We start from the raw sequence: 19,783 nt of genomic DNA, 5'->3' as shown, positions 1-19,783 counted from the left end.
GTTCGCATTTTCCAATTCACACGATCCAGTCATTGCAGATGTTCAGTTTGAAAAGTTATTTTTTTGCAGAGCAACTGTGCAGGTGCGAGTGTCAATTTGATTTGTCATTTCGTTGTATCGATTTGGTAAGTTCATTTCGGCTAGAACTACTCTGCATGGTCGCAGTTTAATACTCTAAATATCAACCGTATGGAAAATTGCTCTGCAACTGTAATTTTAATTATTTTCTGTTCTTCTGACTTACGATGAAAAGCTTAATTTATTATTTGGAGTAAAAAAATTTGAGATACGTAAGAACATACAAGTCTAGAACAACTTTTCGCAATTCTCTTGCACTCCATTTGTAGAATGTATCCACATTCTGGTATTGTGGATTCAATCAGTTTTATTAATTCATTGGGTACTACTCAAGGGATATTTGCCTTTCAAAAACAATTCTCATCTGCTATTAACAACGGTGGCAAAAATAAGCAATGACTCATCGCTGGCAACCTATTCTTATATAGTAAATTCTATGTTGATAGTAAAAAAACGAAGCAAAAATTTTTGTAACAAACTAATCATAAAACAAAAGACGAACGAGATTTGTCAATTATTCCGTCATATGCTTGTCATTTCCCTTTACACTCGATGTCCAGCAGAGCTTATTTTCAGGAATTTACACATTAAGGAATTTTTAGGAATCACTTTGCAGTTGAACAAAACTTAATTAGAGTCGCGACACCACCTGGACTACATCCGAATTTGAATGGTTCAGTGGATATTTTACACATGATTTTTAGTGGCGCCACTATACAGTACTACAGGTTTGAAAGGCATTTTTCACTTCATTCGAAATTCAAATTTCATGAAGGTTTTTTAATGGGGCATTAGTGGTGTTATTTATGGGATATGTATCGTATCTGTGGTGGAATGCCGAATGGATTTATAGCCGAACGAAGTGCTTGATGTGCTTGACGGTTGTTATTGGTTTATATGGGCAACGACCATTAATTTTATAAAGAGGGTCTACTGATCTACACCAGTCTCTCTGAAAGCTGGAAAACAGCAGTCGATGACCAAAATGTATTTCATCAAAAAATTTGGTATAAAGAGGCCAATGTTGCACCAAGCGGGTGGGTAGACTTCATTATAGTGAAAAGAAAAAAACTTTCGTCGCCCTGAGCATTTAAAATCCATTACATAACTCGGGATAAAAGTGAAAAGTCTCGTTTTCGTGTGATTACTGACCTCGGCTACGCCTCGGATCAACGAAATCCGCACGAAAACTCTATTTTTCTTCTTTTTATCCCGAGTTATGTAAGTGACAATTTGATGTGTGCGGTGTGATTTACCTTACTTTCTCATCTCCCCTCAAGTGGCCACGAGGAAATTTAGTTTTGTTGACGAGGGAGAAAGTAGAACTTTTCCCACTTAAACTGTCTTACTTTGTTTATGTCTTATTATTCAATTAGTGGCTACCAATTTCATGCCTATTTTATAATTGCACTCGTTGTTTCTGCTAGTAGGAATGTCTTAGCCTTGAGATTTTCGTCGATAAATAACAACTCTGTTCGTTCTACGTATACAAATATTCGTTTTTATTTTGAGGCAACAAGAAATGACGACCAAAAAGTCCAAATAAATTTAGTTAATAAATTCCGTTAAATGTTGGCATTCATTTTAAATTCCCAGCAACACCGACGTAGCTGTCGGATTCATTTGTTGTGCATTCAACGTCGGCGAGCATGCCTGACGCACCGACATCTCCCACGTATCCAGCAAATGTGATAGCGAAAATAATTTTGGTAATTTCGAGATGCGAGCAATCAGTGCACTCTGCACCGATATCAAGAACGGAGTTGCATTGTACTCTTGTCCGGTTGCGAATTTGCAACTGGGCGCACCGTACGGATAGTCATCCGGTATCACAACGCTAACGGGCGGAACGCAAGGCAGATGCTGCGAGTCCAGACAACAGACGAGTTTGATTAGCTTGGTGCCGTTCTGGGACGACGGATCCAGGGAGACTTTGAATTTTTGGTCGAGCCGGGCGAATTCACCTTGTAGAACATGGGGAATTTCGAGCGCTGACGATGACGTTGTATCGCTGGTAACGGATAACCTCTGTTGTTTTGCTGGCGACGGCAGGTTCCTATTACAGAACGAATCGTTTGATAAATTGAGTCTGAGATTTGTGACCGAAAATTTACTTGATGTCTGGTCCGAAAAGCGCCTCAAGACACGGTCGAAATGAGCGTTGCAATGTATGATTTCCGATCGGACTCTGTAGATTAGCACTGACAGCCTCCAGAAGTGGATTGTTTATCTACAACAGGACAAGAAAAAATTAGTTGACCAACCAGGCATGATAAACGTTCGGAATATGAATGACTTACCGGATGCTCTTTCAAATTGCCAATGAGACCGCCGGTCGGAGGACAGGAATACGTTTTAAAGTCCATCTTTTCCAAAGCAATTTCACATTTCAGTAAAGTGTCGAGTGGAATACGTCGGTTGGGATTGCACAGAATCTCCAACAATTTGTTCATTTTCAACAGTTTTTCATCTGGAAAGAGTTAGCCTGCGTTAACAAAAATGATTCACATTTTCAGTGATTCGCCGTTTACTTGAATCTTTTCCGTCATTGCCAATGCGAGCAACCATTCGCTTCAAAGGTTCGATGTATTTCGTCAATTGTCTGTACTTTTCACGATATTGTTGCTCCTCGTGTGGATTCAACGGACTCGGAACGGCGACAGCCTGTCCGGGTGTATTGATGGATGAGCTTGGAGACGGCGCCATGCCCATAACTGTAAAATAATGAAATCAACGTTTCATGTACTGGACCGGGATTCTCCTCATCCATCTGTGTTCAAATTACCGTTTCGTTGTTGCATGTTTGGCATTTGAGGTGATGCCACCAGCGCTGGACTCGGAACCATTTGATTTTGATGAGATGAAGCAATGTTTGCCGGTGAGGTTGTCGAACTGGGACTCGGACTTTTCCGGAAAAATTGGTTCGGTCCAACGTTTCGAACTGCGAATTGGATACAATGTTCAGCGTATAATCTCTAAAACGCGTCTTACTCAAACTGTGTGCTCATTACCTTGATACATATTCTGGTTGTTGTTCATCATCATTTCCTGTGGCTTCCGAGCCATGTGCTGTTGCTGCATATTCATCATTGGATTCATGCCCATTGGACCGCCACTCATTTGATTCGGTGCCATGGCCTGTTGATTTATTGGGATCTGTGCGTTCATCACATTCGGTCCCATTTGCTGTTGCATATTGTTCGGTGCCATTTGTGGCATTCCATTCGGATTCATCGGACCCATTTGATTGCCCATGTTCTGGTGATTCATCGGACCCGCACCTGGTCCCACATTGATTCGGCCGAGCATCTGGGACATTTGGCCTGGATTCATCTGATTGTTCATGTTGACCTAGCGTAAGATTGAACGACACTTTGAACAGTTCATTTTTCATAGTTTATAACGACGATGACTTACATTCATCTGATTCTGTCCCATTTGCTGTTGATTGATTGGCATGGACACCATGTTACCCATCGGATTAATTTGTTGATTTTGCATATTACAGCCGGATTTGGAACTTGATTTTCCATCGCTCCCATACCCATATGCTATAGCTTCGTTTCGTGGAATTTAAATATTTTTTTTGCTGGTGTTTGCCACTCTTCTGCCATCGTGTCACAGATTAACACAGTCTACTGTTTACTCAAAAAATTACTTTGCACACAAAAATGTCGAATCAAACATAAGCACGATTACTAAAATGAAATCTGAAACAATGACACAGGAGGAAGCTGTCATGACAGTGTCGCTAGCATCGGTGAAATATGTGTGGTGAGTATTAAACGCATTTTTTCTGTTTTCATTTTGTGTGTAAGTTTGATTTTCGGTAGATTGTTTAAAAAAAAAAACCAAATCGAGAAAGTGCGACCACGTTACACTTTTAAGTATTTCGACTCTTTCCATGAAAAAAGTTTTGCGTGCCATTGACACCTCTAATTGATTGATTACGAAATCAATGACAGCACGAATCTCTATCGACTTAGAAGACGACGTTTTGTGTTAAAGTATGTAAACAAGGAATATATCAATGAAAGTACAGAACAGGTGAATATATAACACCGAACCCCTAGGTGAGTGTTTGGTGAATTTACTGAATATCGATACACATAGGAATCTGGAATCATGCATAACGTATATCCGGCGTGACAACTGTTTGCATCTCTTTCCAATCCCATATTTAACTACATCCACTGCGGACTCCTTTTTTTAGCTTTAGATTGCAATATTTTCTGTTGGATAGCAAACAATCCAAAAAATGTAGATACGTTGCACTTCGTACACCCAGAAAAAGAAAATTCAGACAACACTCCGGGTGTGTGTAAAATTTCTCGGAGGTGTCATATACTTAATTGAGGTATATCATACATGAGTACTGTTTTCTATACTATACGTGAGATACATTGAAAACGTGGCTACGTATTTCGATTGTCAGATTTGAATATTCATGTGTAACGTATTGTGGTGGTGAACGTGGAATGTGAATAGCTTACGAGTGAGACGGAAGTTAAACGCACATCACGTATGCTAAACGTATATAGTGGATGTCTGTCTTAAACATTGAATTTGGAACATATTTATATTTCCTAACACTACAATTGCTAAAAGTTCCTTATGTGCAGAATGAGCACCAGCTGAATATCACCAGCTGGTTTACAAACACTTTGTATTGTATACAATTCAAAGACAACCTACACACAGTCCATTTCTACGTTGACGTCATCTACGCGCACATAACACGTATGAATGAAGTAAACACATTGTTAAGAACGTGTTTTGATTGTTTATCATACAATAAGTGTGTGTTAGCAGATCCAGCTGGTGATATTCAGCTGGTGCTCATTCTGCATATGAAAAATATTTACAGGCTGTAAGAAGATAAACGACAATTTTTTTTTTGTAAATTAAAAAATTGTCCACAAAATCCTTTTAATTTTTATGTAGTTTCATTTCGTAATTATATCAGAAAGTTGTTTAAGTAGAAATTATCTATTGTTATTATTCTTAATGAACGTTACGTTATAACGTGTTCTACGTCAAGGTTCTGAAAGAACAGGTTAAGACACCTACGATGGCAGTTGCAGGCTCCTAATTTCTCATTTTTTCTTATTTTTGAAATATCCTCCCAATTCCTCCTTATTTTTCAATATTTCCTAATTTTACATTTAGTTCTCTGCCAGAATTGCATTTTTGTCATAAAAATTAATTACGCGGAAAAATTTTAAACTCAAATGCGAAAAAAAAACGTTGTGTTCGTCCAGAGTGTAATCGACGTTTTCTAACTTTGTGTTGATAATTGGCCATTTGAGCTCGTCCGGCAGTACCGTAATTCAAATTTGTGCTCATTTATATTGTCTTTTACAAAGTTACCAAACAAGTAGGCATGTTCACCGAAAAATATCATCAATCAATGAAAAAATTCAATCGATAATCTATATTCGACTGATATTGACTTTTTTTAAATGCCTACAAGCAATCAATGAATATGGTAGAAGTTCTGCTTCCAGTGCCTAATATTACAATCCCAATTCATCTAAACTATATCCTCCGCAAAGTATTATTTCGGCTTGTAGCTTGACTTGACTATAATATTGAGATAAATCGTCACTGCGTAAAACTCCAGCTAACATTCATGAGAAAAACAAGTAAACCTTCGAAAACTATGACTTCGAGTATTATTTAAAAAAAAAACAGACACAACCATCATTTTGTGACCAAGCATGAGTGATACTCTAAAGAGAGCACTGAAAGTGTATCGCCTCCGGCTGGTACTTTAACAACAACGATTTCATCCAGAGAGATGAACATAACCTAAACGTCAAACAAATCATTTGTATATTTTTTGATTAAATCTTTGTCATACTCAAAGGTGAGGTTAGATCGTCTTCTGTGGATGAAATTTGTCATTTCGAAATGACCGTGGAACAAAGGTTTTGGCATCGTTGTGTGAAGCTAAAGTAATCTTGGTTAGGCCACACAAACCGAGCTTTAAACTGTTCTTTCAGAATAATGATCATTTTCTATGTCGTCTACGTCAAACCAGTTACATTTTAAAAATCGCCACTCCAACTAATGAATACGTTTCATTCTTAAATGAAATCAATTTGATGCAATCTTCAATTTTTCCACCCTACCAGGAACACGCGGAGCACGCAACTGACATCCAGTGCTTCTATCCGTTGTATTAATATTGGCTAATTTGTTATTCGACAGTTTTTCACATATCAATTTAATAATCGAAAGGTAAGACGCTTCAAATGTATCAATGCTGAAAGGCTCTTCTTGTAAAAAATATAAATAACCATCGTCGTTCAATCTGTGTGGTTGTTGTTATGAATTAAGTAAATTCGTTACAGTTCGATTGTTTAATTTCGTTCTTTCTCACTTTCCAGCCGATCAACAAAAAGGGAACGTACAAACAGCGATCAATCAGTTACAGAAAGGAATTTATTTTCAGCTTTTGAACAAAAATTATCAGTTACATTTGCGAAATCGAGCACTGTAGAAAGGTAAGAGAATTAATTTACACCAATGAGCATCGACCACAGAATCGGTTATAACTTTCTTAAGAATCTTGTAAGATTATAGCTAAAAGAAGATCTCGGACAAATTTTCATTCCCATAATTCTCGCTCAAGTTTCGCTCTGAGTACTGAGTAAATCGTGACGGGTTATTAGTACAAAATATAAATAACCATCGTCGTTCAATTATTTTGAATTTTTTGATGCTTATGAATGGTTATACGTGAACCGTTAAGGGGAAATTGTGATCTTACAATGGCCTCGTCTTGTCTCTGTGCATTTCGAAATTATGTCGTTCTGAGTAACGGCTAAGTCAATCATCAAAAATAGTAGGTTATAGGTGCATGCTGCGAAAATGATTCATTACATGAGGGAACAATTTTGAGATAAGAGCAACCGCACACGTGTGTTGTTGAGCAACAAGCTTCGCTAACTGTTAGTTTCGACAAGTGTAGTTACATAATACCTCGCCTTCGGCTCGGATATGTAAACTCTACCCTTGTCTCAACTAACAGTTACCGAAGCTTGTTGCTCAACAACACACGAGTGAGTTTGCGAGTATCTCAAAATTGTTTCCGAATTAAGGAATCCTAAATTCTAAATGGTTTGAATAATGCAACCGAATCGTCTCTTTATTGAAATCGGTTTGCTTTCTACTTTTAGTTTTGGGAGTTTACCGAAAAAAATGAATCGTACAACAGCTCGTTCATGGACGTTTGTGGTAATTTGTGAAAAGTGCTATTTTAGGCACAAGATGCTTGTTGTTGCATACTTGTCAAACGAATCCGAGTGAAAATCTGCTTATGTGTGCCTAAAAAGCATGTACAATGTACATGCATCAAAGACCGTAGTTGAAAATTGAAAATTTGTCGGTTATTATTTATTGGGGCTGATAAATATAACCGAAATCTTTTGTTTGATTTTCCATGCCCCACTACTTTCGACGTCATCAATTTGTAAAGTACATTCCTATTCGTCAAAAAAAAACTATTACCACTGGGTGACATCAATTACTATTTGTCGCATTAATGCCATGTTGTGACGTCATCGTTATATCACCAGAGATTTAGATCATTACTTATACATATGGAGTGGAATTCTCGCTCGAAGATTCCACTCCATTTGAAATAAAGTACTAAAAATTACTCACCTAGGTACTATAATCAAGAATTATACTTCTGTAATTTGTCAAATGTGCCATTCGCCTATCTTGTTGTCTCGTTTTCGCTTATGCGATAAAATAGCTATTTTCATAACAAGGTAGTAAATGGGAGTGTTTTGCGCACTAGATGTGAGATTGCCGATACGAGCGAAGCGTGTTAGGAACAAGATTTTATCTACTGTAATGTCATAATCACCATAAAAAACTAATTTAAAAAATCAAACTGAAACATCAACACGCCATGACACCGTCAAACATTCATATTCCCCACAAATAAATCTCGGATCTAGTACACTGTCAAGAATCTGCCAATTTTCAGTAAATAAATGTGAAATTATCGAAGTTCGCCGTGAATAAATGAGAAATTATCGAAGTTAGCCGTGCGCGAATGAAACATTATCGAAATTTTCAGTTCGTAAATTGACGTTCTGAGAATGACGTGTTTAAATCTTGCTCATTTTGATTCTAAAAGTGTCACCAAATTGTGAATATTATGACATTACAGTAGATAAAAGAATATGCACGTATTACTAAGAAGTCTCGGCAAGCCTCGACTACTCTGTCCTAATTTGTAATAAAAACTTTCAAACCGGTTTTCAATATTTTTTCTCAAAATTTTTCATCGCATAAAAAACTTATTGACGAAAAATTACAACAAATAATTTGTAAGAAAAACTTTTCTTGCAATTAATTTGCATAAAAAACACTTTGAGAAATCTCAATACAAAATTACACTCGCGGAATTTTGAAAACCGACACATTTTCTGTTTTATGTTATACTGGTTTTTTGTGAATTTTGCATGTATTTTTATATGGAGAAATCAGAAACTCAAGTAAAACACAGAAACAGAAAATGTGTCGGTTTTCAAAATTCCGTTCGTGTAGTCAAAAAAAGCTTTTTATGCGAATTGTTTCTTGTCATTTTTCAGCAAAAAGTTTTTTATGTGAATTTAATTAGAACGAAATTGAGAAAAGTTTTTTATGCAGGTTTTCATACTGCACTTTGAAAATCACATAAAAAACTTTTTGGGGAAAAACGGCCAGAAATAATTTGCATAAAAACATAAGTTTTTTTTTTACAAATTAGGGCAGTACTATGTCATACGTGCATAATATTTATTTCATACCTAGGACCCGTCCAGTATGAAAAATACTATTCGTACCACGGACTAAAAGTCTTTTTTAGCGTATTCGATTTCAGACCTCGCCTTCGGCTCTGTCTGGAAACTTCTCACACTCTAAAAAAAGTCTAAGTCCTACGAAATGTACTATTATTAACAAGAGGAGACGAAATATTATTCCGAATGCTTCTGTGGTTTATGCTTGTAGCAACCAACTTTACATTCAACATCGATTCTGCTGTTTTAGAATTATTAATCAGACGTGTTCTTTACGTTTGAAGAGACGGAGTAATAATTGTATTGCCAAGAGCTTTTTACACCTTTTTCCCTGAGTTTGTTTGAACCGTGTGGCAGATGACAGATGGCACTTTCATCGTTTAAATACAAATCATAACTTTTCATGATGTTCTTTCCTTCCTTTTCTTTCTTTCTCGCTTATCATGCCCGCACGTTAGTAAGCGGGCGTGACGCAAGTCCACTATCAAAAATGTTTTAAAAAAATTTTGAGGAGCATATTTACAGCAACTTTTTGACTTCTCGCCCTTAACTTCAACGACCCCTAACCTAGGATATCTGGAATCTAGGAATCTATACGAGGCCAACGAGCTATCACACGTTACTGCAGCTTCAAAATTGGTTGAGATATTGAACTTCGAAATATTGATGTTTGTATGAAAGCAAAATCTCGAATTGTCAGATAATGCAAATCGCCTACGTTAGTTAGTTCACCTATAGAAAAGTGGATCCAGCAACTCCTAAACGTTTCTTTTATAGATTTTCCTGAAATTTTGGCTGTAGGCTAATAATGGCCCAAAAATAAGAATGGAATTTTCAAAAGTTGGAAAAAATCCATATCTTGGGAGCTAGAGCTCTCCAAAGTCTCCATACCAATGCCATAGAAAAGCCAATTTGTATGTGTGTGTGTGTTGTATATTTCGGTGCATGATATGGATGGTAATGTGGTGAAAGATGTGTGTTGTTTTGAGATGTATTTCTTGTAGGGAACTGTTGGGATCATTAAGTATTAACTTATACTACGTCGGTTCCTAAATTTTGGGATGACAGATGATTCCTCTGGCACTACCTAACTTCCATCGGATTTTTTGATGGATTTGGGCATAGAGGTACCTAGAGTATTTATGAGCCGAAATTCAATGAAAAATCATCTCACACACACAACTGACAAAAATGTCATATTTTCTTTTCTTTTTTAAACATGACAATCGTACTTGCTTCATGAACATGTGTCCAGTGACATTTTATGTGTGAACTATTTAATTCAATTTAATGTTTTGATGTCTTAAAATGCATCGAAAATACTATACCATAATTCAATGCACCAATTCCGACTGCAAATCATCCAATTCAAATGATTTTATTAAACAAACTTCAAATATTTACTGCGAATTTTAAAACCTTCGCGCATAAATAAGGTAACTTGAATTATGTCAAATTCAAGTTACGTTGCTATCTGTACACGAAAACGACACACACACATTCAAGAGATGATTTTTCATTTTTATTTGGCATTTTGTTCTATTGAGAGGGGCCTTGGATTTGGGTTATTTTCGATATAAGTTCCAAGATTGGTTTCTAGATTTTGGGATTCAGACTGATTTCTCTAGAATTTTTTAATTTCCATAAGGTTTTTTGATGTTATCGAAATCATGCCCGCACGTTGGTAAGCGGGCGTGACGCAAGTCTACTACCAAAAATGTTTAAAAAACATTTTTTTGGGGATGACATACTTACAAAAGTGGTGATATCAGTCAAAAAACCGCACTGTGCGTCGTACGCAAAAGTTTTTTTTAACAAAAAATTGACCCAAAAAATTTGTGAAAGAAAATTTTACAAAAAGAAATTTGCGTCACAAGTGGCAGATGTTGAGGAACATATTGTTTGGGAAATGGTTGAAAAACTGAAAGAAATTAAACGGAAGAAAACCGAATCATCTACCACTTGTGACGCAAATTTATTTTTGTAAAATTTTCTTTCACAAATTTTTTGAGTCAATTTTTTGTTGATAAAATTTTTGCGTACGACGCACAATGCGTCACCCTCAGCGATATCAGTTTTTTTGTAAGTAAGATAAAGGACTTGCGTCACATTTACCCTTTAAGGGTTTTTGGACTTATCATTCATTGCACTGAAATGCCATCTTAACTATATACGCTGGGACTGACGGACGAAGCGTATGAATACCGCTCCAATCGTCTGTCAAAACTGTCATTTCCCGAAATAAATACAAGTTTAGAATTTTCATATTTTCTTTTAACTATGCCAGATCTACGGAAAAAGTTACTTAAAAGGTCTTACGGTGGTAAGTATTTAGCTGAGTTAGAGCGCATACAGGAATACTATTTGATTTCATTAAATACTTTGATGCAACTCGACATCATAATGTTCGAAAACTGCGAACATTAGATACCTCTGTTGCATAAAACGTATGAATCTCGGTGCGAAGTGCGTGATTAGGCTCACGATGTATTATGAAACACGGCCTGCATTCGAAGCATTCGAAGCCTACAAAGGTTCGATTTATTTGTCGAAACTGTTCACTAAGCTTGTCCGTACATGAACGATCATCTGGAATACGTCATTCGTAAGATCGGCAACCTGAGAAGAAAGGTTAAGAAAAAGAAACGGCAGGGTTTCGATCACTCTTTCTCTTTTCTGAGTGGTAAGCTTGAGGCATTGAACGTTGATTTCAGGGACGTAGCTAAGCAGGAATTTCAGGGCGGGCTCAAGACCAGAAAAAAATTTCTATATAGGAAAATTAAAGAAAAACCGCTCAGCCCGCTCAAGCCCCTTAGTAACTGTGGCCCTGATTGATTTTGAGAAGTTTCAGATTAAGTATTAAGCCGACTATTATAGGAAGACCTGTTCCACGATTGTAGTGACTCCGGAAGGCTGTGTTGTGCCAGAGAAGTTCAACAGGTTCTTTGCTGGTATTGGAAAGGATAGCCAGTAAGATTCCGGAGCTGATAAAGACGACTTGAATTCGTTCGCTACTCTCAAAGTTAACCCAATGTCGATGTTCTTTGAGCCGATCTCAGAATGTGACGTTCATTCGATAATCATGTCTCTGGACACAAAGCTCCAGGATGATGGCATCTCAGTTGGGTCCTGAAAATGCTGTGTTTCTTCTCAACTTTTATTGTAGCTCCCTAGAATTGTTAGCTACGCGGTCTTAACAGTTCGTTAAATGATTTTATCCAGAGGTCATAGTTGTCCTTATTTCTTATTTATTAGGTAACAATTTTGTATTATAAAAGGCTTTTCTCGTCATTTGATCACTATTAAGAGAATCGCAATCAGCTACAGAAGTTTATCAGTTCTTCCGTATAAATAAATAAGGAGTTTCGTAAACCGAACGTAACAAAATAATTGAGTGGGTAGTACCCATCAAGACAAAATGTGAAAATTGAAATGAAAAACTGATAAGCAAAGTTCAATAAGAAGCACTAAAATTATCTGGGGTTTGTGTAATCTTCCGCTAGCCCGCTCTTGGCTAGTTTATAATTGATACTAAAAAACAACATGAAGTTCACCTGCTGGGAAGAAATTCCATAGGAAATGTAAAAAGAACAAATTCCTGGGTAAATCCACTGCAACCAACATTATTAATTCGTAATATTACGTCAAAATATTGTAGCGTCAAGTTTCTCTTAGTGTCATTTAGTGGTTCTGGGGTTGTTTCTAAATTTTCTCTGCTCGACCGAGCCTTTAAAGATACGCGAGGTATAGCCGCAAGTTCTTAGCTGATGAAAGTCAAAACTAAGAAGAAATAATGTTCTAAGAGGGTCCGAAATTAGTCGGGAAAAACTACAGTAAGTCATATTTTAAAACAGAATCAATCTATTTTGGAAAGCAGACACGCCGACTTCGAAAGGTAACTGTATTAAATGTTCCCAACCAGAAATCAGATATTAACAAAGTTTCTTTATTCGAATAAAGCTGACCAGATCTGAAAAATATTGAAGTTACTAGTATTTTGAACGAACGTATGGCAGTAAAAATTTCGCCTGCGGCGTATTTCGCCTAATAAAAATTAAATTAGCAAAATAACGTATCGCATATATAGGTCAAGAGTAATCTGGCACATATGACACTTTCAAATCTTTACAGTTCAAGTTTAAAAAAATTTTCCGAAATGTAATAAATTCACTTCCCCTAATTGACGAAAGCCTTTGTAAACCTTCTTTTCTTGGGGTCACACACGCTGGCCTCCACTGTCTTTTCTCTTAGAGTAACACTGATTCACCTCGTGACCATCGGTGCTACTTTAACGCTCTTCAAGACATCAAAATTAGTGTTTTCAAAAGATCCTGCGATTTTTTTAGACTTCTCACTGTCTGCTCAATGTTAGCGTCAAGATTGTGTAGATAGAGTAGAGCAGTATCTATAGATTTAAACCATTTAAACAATTTGTGATGTAAAAGCGTTTTTCAAACAATAAGATTCTGCACTGCACTCAACGAGAAAAGGAAAGTCGGCCTGTCTGTTGGAATATCAACAAAATGTACCAATTAAAATCGCATCAATTGAAAATTTTCTTACTACCAAATTTGTCCTTATATGTCCTTACTTTCTCAATGAATTTTGTCCTTATGTCCTTATAAGGATCACTCAATTTTGGCTACGACCCCTGTATCGCATTCGCGCCATGTTGCGAAATTTTCGACATTAAAATAATTTTTAAGAAAAGAATGAAGAATAAATGAAATAATTGTGTTTGTTACAGGGCCACGTACAATGGACTTGACAGCAGCCGCTGATTATGTCAAACGACATATCCAAGAATCCAGTTACACAGTCAAACAATACAATTTAATAGTTTCGACCCTCAATTTTTGGGACGGAATAACGCCGGAGAATGTATCGTCTTCGGACGAAGATAGTGGCAAATCAAGTCCGGAAGATGATCAAGAGACTGTCAGCGCTGGCTTGGAGGCCCTGGCAGCAAGAGCGCATGCATCAATTTTAAATCTATCTGCATGTCCCGATTTTCAGCAAAAAGAAAGAGTACACTCAATCTTTGGATTTGCTGGTTGCATCATGAAGCATTATGACCGTTTCGTACGGTAAATATTTTGATTTAACAAAATTTTAGTGCATTGTTGGTTGACCGGTTTTGTGGACTCAACATTTTGATCGTCTAGATTCACATTAATTTTTCCTGTAAAATAATAATGAATTCCGTTGAAATGTCAAAATCTAATTGAAATATTGAAACAGTTTTGTTAACATATATATAAAGCTAATTTAAATAATAATTGGTCGTCCGCATGTGTAAATTATTTCTGTTTTGTCCGGCTTTTTTGCCTTTAAATCGAATCAAACTCCATAAAAAGTCTCGATACTTTTTTCTCATTAATATCGTCTAGTCTTTGCGTTACAATGTATAGTTAATGTTCAGTATCTTGCGATAGCTCCTTGTGCCACCAGGTTTTTTTACGATGTCTAGTGTTTGTATCAGTAGCAGGGCTAATTATTGATAATAATTACCAAATTCACCTTAATCACCGATGAAATTACCTGATTTATTGGCAAAATTGCCGAACTTACTTTTAGGTAATTTAGTCAGTGAATTAGGTAATTTCGGTAATTCACATCGGTAAAACACGGGCGAGCATCCGAGCAAATAGTAATGCGTCTCACTGAAATATATACCTATAATCCAGACGATCAGCCGATGCATCCGATGCATAGCAAATTATTTACATGAAACAATCATTCATGAACTGTACATTTGCAAGAAATTAATTAAAGTTGCTGTTCTAATTGAAGTTAATAGGATAACTATAGATCAAATTACTTCTATGTAAAATGTCGTGGTCTGAGCTTAGTGTTAGGAGAATTTCTTGCCTTGGACGGTAGTGAAATTTAGCCATGAATTGGCTTCAGTTGTTTCTTGTTCGTTACGTCTTTATACGGTTTTACCAGTGATACACGCGTGCGTGTAACTATTTCACTGGTATAAACAAATATAAGAACTTCTGTTTGTATGAGTAGACCAGCTGAAAAACTGATAAAGGAAGTTCATGCCTAAAATTCACTGACGTCCACCGTAGAACAAAAAAAAATCTGAGGCTTTTTCACGTTGTACGTTAGTACAGCATGGGCTCGTATTTGGTAGTTTTACTTTATTGCTTTGTAGCAAGTGTTGTCAAGACTCGACATTTGGTTCTTTTGTGAGACTGTGTTCATAAAGTCTGTTAAAGTTCGTAAGAGGATCTGGCCTTGCGTGGCAGTCTACACATTAATAAAAAGAAAGTTTTAATTACATTTTGTGGGACAGCGAAGCGTGTTCTACAGAATCATAGACTATAGCGTTACATACTTTATGAATGATGCCTACTTTCGTCGTACGGCGATCTTCGAATACTTGAAAATATTTATGAATTCTTGACTACAACTTTTGTTATTTTATCCGAATCAAGCTAAAACAGGCACAGCCCTTGACTAGTGACCGAACTAAAATTTACGTTAAAAATGGTACAAAAAGTCATTCAACTCTTAGTGTTATTGTTAGATCGGGATGCAAATCTTTGAAAATAAACTTTTGTGATTCGGTTATGTAATGTTAGTTCCAAATTTCAATTTATGGCTTGAAGGTCGAGCTATAAATTATAAGTTATGGTACTTTCCTCCATATTAGAGGACTTATAACTTCTAATTTACGAGTCGACTTGTGAGCTCAACATTTCTTTTGATTTATCAGAAACTTAAAGACTTATCCCACACATCGAATACGCTTTCAACGCAACATTTGCTTGTGTCTTGTTAATGACTATTATATATTCTGTCGCACTAATGCGTTTCAAACTTTCTTCGTCTTGGACATATCACCATTCAAAGATGTCGAATTTTCGACTTTAGCTGGCTGTAGCTACGTGGTCAAGTTGTCGAGGGGAGCCATTTCAATACGAATTAGCTTAGAATTAGTCCCTCTATCCGTTGCGATAACAATCTGTATTCAAATTGACTCGTCGGTCCCGCACGGCCATGAGTGTCGGTTCTCCGAAACGGCTGGAAAATTTTTCGAACTGAATGTGGTTCCTTATAGTAGTACTCGAGTCCCTCAATAAGAATATTAAAAAAAATCAGAGGTGGTGTCGCGACTCTATTTAAATTTTGTTCAACCCCACCGTGATTTACCTTACTTTCTCATCTCCCTCAAGTGGCCATGAGGAAATTTTGTTTTGTTGACGAGGGAGAAAATAGAACATTTCCCACTCAAACTGTCAAACTTTGTTTATGTTTTACAAAATGGTAAAATCGCATTGTATGATTGCACTCGTTGTTTCTGCTGGTAGGAATGTTTTAACCTAGAGATTTTCGTCGATAAATAACAACTCTGTTCGTTCTACGTATACAAATATTCGTTTTTATTTTGAGGCAACAAGAAATGACGACCAAAAAGTCCAAATAAATTTAGTTAATAAATTCCGTTAAATGTTGGCATTCATTTTAAATTCCCAGCAACACCGACGTAGCTGTCGGATTCATTTGTTGTGCATTCAACGCCGGTGAGCATGCCTGACGCACCGACATCTCCAGCAAATGCGATAGCGAAAATAATTTTGGTAATTTCGAGATGCGAGCAATCAGTGCACTCTGCACCGATATCAAGAACGGAGTTGCATTGTACTCCTGTCCGGTTGCGAATTTGCAGCTGGGCGCACTGTACGGATAGTCGTCCGGTATCACAACACTAACGGGCGGAACGCAGGGCAGATGCTGCGAGTCCAAACAACAGACGAGTTTGATTAGCTTGGTGCCGTTCTGGGACGATGGATCCAGGGACACTTTGAATTTTTGGTCGAGCCGGGCGATTTCCCCTTGCAGAACATGCGGAATTTCGAGCGCTGACGATGAAGTTGTATCGCTGGTAACGGATAACCTCTGTTGTTTTGCTGGCGACGGCAGGTTCCTATTAGACAACGAAAAAGTTTGATAAATTGAGCCTGAAATTTGTGACTGAATATTTACTTGATGTCTGGTCCGAAGAGCGCCTCTAGACACGGTCGAAATGAGCGTTGCAACGTATGATTTCCGATCGGACTCTGTAGATTAGCACTGACAGCCTCCAGAAGTGGATTGTTTATCTACAACAGGGCAAAAAGTTAATTGACCAACCAGGCGTGGTATACGTTTGGTGTATTAATGACTTACCGGATGTTCTTTCAAATTACCGATGAGACCGCCGGTCGGAGGACAAGAATACGTTTTAAAGTCCATCTTTTCCAAAGCTATTTCACATTTCAGTAAAGTGTCGAGTGGAATACGTCGGTTGGGATTGCACAGAATCTCCAACAATTTGTTCATTTTCAACAGTTTTTCATCTGGAAAGAGTTTGCCTGCGTTAACAAAAATGATTCACATTTTCAGTGTGATTCGCCGTTTACTTGAATCTTTTCCGTCATTGCCAATGCGAGCAACCATTCGCTTCAAAGGTTCAATGTATTTCGTCAATTGTCTGTACTTTTCACGATATTGTTGCTCCTCGTGTGGATTCAACGGACTCGGAACGGCGACAGCCTGTCCGGGTGTATTGATGGATGAGCTTGGAGACGGCGCCATACCCATAACTGGAATAAAATGAAATCAATGTTGCACTCACATGACCGTGATTCTCCTCATCTCTGTGAAAATTACCGTTTCGTTGTTGCATGTTTGGCATTTGAGGTGATGCCACCAACGCTGGACTCGGAACCATTTGATTTTGATGAGATGAAGCAATGTTTGCCGGCGAGGTTGTCGAACTGGGACTCGGACTTTTTCGGAAAAATTGGTTCGGACCAACATTTCGAACTGTGAATTGGATACAATGTGCAGGGTATAGTTTCTAACGCGCGTCTTACTCGAACTGTGAGCTAGTTACCTTGATACATATTCTGGTTGTTGTTCATCATCATTTCCTGCGGCTTCCGAGCCATGTGTTGTTGCTGCATATTCATCATTGGATTCGGTGCCATGGCCTGTTGATTTATTGGTATCTGTGCGTTCATCACATTCGGTCCCATTTGCTGTTGCATATTGTTCGGTGCCATTTGCGGCATTCCATTCGGATTCATCGGACCCATTTGATTGCCCATGTTCTGGTGATTCATCGGACCCGCACCTGGTCCCACATTGATCCGGCCGAGCATCTGGGACATTTGGCCAGGATTCATCTGATTGTTCATGTTGACCTAAGATTGAATGACATTTTGAGAAACAGTTCGATTTTCCATAGTATGGCGATGCCTTACATTCATCTGATTCTGTCCCATTTGCTGTTGATTGATTGGCATGGACACCATGTTGCCCATGGGATTAATTTGTTGATTTTGCATATTGCCCATCTGCATTTGGTTGATCTGGCCAGCCATATTACCACCGATTTGACCAGCCGGATTTGGAACTTGATTCCCCATCGCTCCCATACCCATATTGTGATTGACCATACCTGCTCCCGGAGGCATATTACCCTGTTGCATATTGCCCGGCATTTGTTGCATTTGCTGACGAATATTTTGCATATTTGGCATTTGCTGTTGGCCAGGTCTTTGCTGTGGACAAATGAAAAATTCGCATTACTACCGGCAGAAGAGGAACCAAGAACGATCGGACCGCTTGTTCAACTTCTTGAACGTTAAGACACATCCCCGATAGATTGTTAGTGCCGCTACTACAGTACTGCCCGGGAATGATTCCTTTTTCATCAAAGGAAAAGATCAAACCAGAAATTATTGAATTAGGAAACCTCAAACAAATTAAGATAAAACCGCAAATGATACCAACGACCAGACGGGAAGACGTAATAAACAAAATTCATTTTTCTCCAGACAATTTAATTGAACAACCAGTTCTGATACAAAAATGTTGAAATCATTGAAATGAACGAAACTTAAAATTATTGAGGCACTGCGTTCGAATGGGTCGTTCCGATCTCCATTTTATTGCTATTTATCACCAATGACGGTGTACAATTGAGACGTGATTAATTATGGCGCCTCTAGCCGGAATTGTGACTACAAACTGTAGTTTGCAATTCACGTTCCATTCGAATCCGTTTCAACTGGAGAACGTGAAGCTTCTCCAACAAAATAATGCGTTGCAACTGGCCGTCGGCCATACTGAGTTTGCGCTCCATCTTTACTCGTTTAAGCTTGCTAATCTTCCCTTGTTCCGACGCAATGATTCGTTGTAACTGGGCGTTCGACATGTTTCTGGTTTCAGAGCATTCATATCGGTTGACAATGTCGTCGGCTGTCAAGTTAGTCATTTTTGATATAGAAATGTTTGAGTCGTCAGCAGTTACCTGTTAACAATTTCAATTTTGTAGGCAGAAAATTCTGATCAGGACGCTACAAATCTAATCCTTGTCTGGACCTTCGCCAATTTTAACAATTCGGCTATACTTTGCCAAATAACTGGACAACATGCAACATGCATCAGACCAAATTGATCCGAAAACGAACATCGCCAAATTGTGTTTCTGAACTTGAATCGTATTTGACTCATCCCATCGTCCACAGTCAATACATTAACCCAATCTACAGGTCGACAAAAATCTTGCAGGTACACAAACGGAGCTTGTTCTTAATTTGGGATCTAGGGGAAGTCGAAACTTGTGTCCCAATGTAAAAGAACACCAACCAGAGCTTATCGCAACATCCAGACAAGAACTAGCCCTGTGGAAATTCGGCCGATGCCTCAATGGCCTTTTTGGTTTTTGTATGAATAAAGGACAGTGAAGGGCTCTCTACAAAATTTCTTCATAAATCGCCCAAAGGGCTTTTTCGAACCAGTCCAACCCTGACAACAACAACAATGGATGGTAAGCCGTTTCAATTGAAAAGGCTTCAATCCAGAGATTTCATCATCAGACGAGTGAGAATGTCTCTTTAATA

At 37.8% G+C, this 19,783-nt stretch overlaps 5 protein-coding genes across 8 annotated transcripts in view; 2 read left to right on the top strand and 3 right to left on the bottom strand.

Moving 5' to 3' along the window:
* Window positions 1-19,783, bottom strand: part of LOC119083103 (mediator of RNA polymerase II transcription subunit 15-like) — a 50,906-nt gene that overhangs the window by 12,627 nt on the left and 18,496 nt on the right. The window lies entirely within an intron of this gene.
* LOC119083106 (drebrin-like protein) overlaps window positions 1-19,783 on the top strand; it is a 34,450-nt gene that overhangs the window by 6,525 nt on the left and 8,142 nt on the right. The gene's annotated exons all lie outside the window — the stretch shown is intronic.
* On the bottom strand, window positions 1,553-18,398 carry LOC119083105 (mediator of RNA polymerase II transcription subunit 15-like). 2 transcript variants are annotated; one of them, XM_037192736.1, is made up of 8 exons: window positions 18,140-18,398; window positions 17,867-18,079; window positions 3,090-3,216; window positions 2,864-3,019; window positions 2,610-2,792; window positions 2,379-2,548; window positions 2,193-2,308; window positions 1,553-2,134 (listed from the first exon to the last, which is right to left on the bottom strand). In XM_037192736.1, the coding sequence occupies exons 1-8, from the start codon at window positions 18,386-18,388 to the stop codon at window positions 1,663-1,665; spliced, it is 1,686 nt and encodes a 561-aa protein (XP_037048631.1). In that variant the 5' UTR covers window positions 18,389-18,398; the 3' UTR covers window positions 1,553-1,662. The 2 variants fall into 2 exon arrangements, with proteins under 2 accessions (XP_037048631.1, XP_037048630.1); XM_037192735.1 differs by lacking the exons at window positions 17,867-18,079; window positions 18,140-18,398 and adding an exon at window positions 3,496-3,816 and having other exon boundaries at window positions 3,090-3,429.
* Window positions 11,091-14,194, top strand: LOC119083109. The gene is made up of 2 exons (XM_037192742.1): window positions 11,091-11,202; window positions 13,627-14,194. Exons 1-2 carry the CDS (start codon window positions 11,160-11,162, stop codon window positions 13,968-13,970), a joined length of 387 nt encoding a protein of 128 aa, XP_037048637.1. The 5' UTR covers window positions 11,091-11,159; the 3' UTR covers window positions 13,971-14,194.
* Window positions 16,246-17,267, bottom strand: LOC119083108 (mediator of RNA polymerase II transcription subunit 15-like). The gene is made up of 3 exons (XM_037192740.1): window positions 17,061-17,267; window positions 16,878-16,993; window positions 16,246-16,818 (listed from the first exon to the last, which is right to left on the bottom strand). The coding sequence occupies exons 1-3, from the start codon at window positions 17,211-17,213 to the stop codon at window positions 16,356-16,358; spliced, it is 732 nt and encodes a 243-aa protein (XP_037048635.1). The 5' UTR covers window positions 17,214-17,267; the 3' UTR covers window positions 16,246-16,355.

Source organism: Bradysia coprophila, unplaced genomic scaffold, assembly GCF_014529535.1.
Source record: "Bradysia coprophila strain Holo2 unplaced genomic scaffold, BU_Bcop_v1 contig_561, whole genome shotgun sequence".
Classification (NCBI taxonomy): Eukaryota; Metazoa; Arthropoda; class Insecta; order Diptera; family Sciaridae; genus Bradysia; species Bradysia coprophila.
The sequence above is the reverse complement of the archived record's forward strand: the minus strand, read 5'-3'. Positions and strand labels throughout refer to the sequence as shown.

What these genes read in the sequence shown, in the direction of transcription:
- LOC119083109 (XM_037192742.1), top strand. Translation starts at nt 11,160, where the DNA reads ATGCCAGATCTACGGAAAAAGTTACTTAAAAGGTCTTACGGTG. An exon ending in ACTTAAAAGGTCTTACGGTG is followed by an intron (nt 11,203 to 13,626) that starts GTAAGTATTTAG and finishes TGTTTGTTACAG; the next exon opens with GGCCACGTACAATGGACTTG.
- LOC119083108 (XM_037192740.1), bottom strand. Translation starts at nt 17,213, where the DNA reads ATGAACAAATTGTTGGAGATTCTGTGCAATCCCAACCGACGTATTCCA. An exon ending in GTAATTTGAAAGAACATCCG is followed by an intron (nt 16,994 to 17,060) that starts GTAAGTCATTAA and finishes GCCCTGTTGTAG; the next exon opens with ATAAACAATCCACTTCTGGA. An exon ending in CTCTTCGGACCAGACATCAA is followed by an intron (nt 16,819 to 16,877) that starts GTAAATATTCAG and finishes GTTGTCTAATAG; the next exon opens with GAACCTGCCGTCGCCAGCAA.
- LOC119083105 (XM_037192736.1), bottom strand. Translation starts at nt 18,388, where the DNA reads ATGCAACAAATGCCGGGCAATATGCAACAGGGTAATATGCCTCCGGGA. An exon ending in AAACATGCAACAACGAAACG is followed by an intron (nt 2,793 to 2,863) that starts GTAATTTGAACA and finishes ATTATTTTACAG; the next exon opens with TTATGGGCATGGCGCCGTCT. An exon ending in GCAATTTGAAAGAGCATCCG is followed by an intron (nt 2,309 to 2,378) that starts GTAAGTCATTCA and finishes GTCCTGTTGTAG; the next exon opens with ATAAACAATCCACTTCTGGA.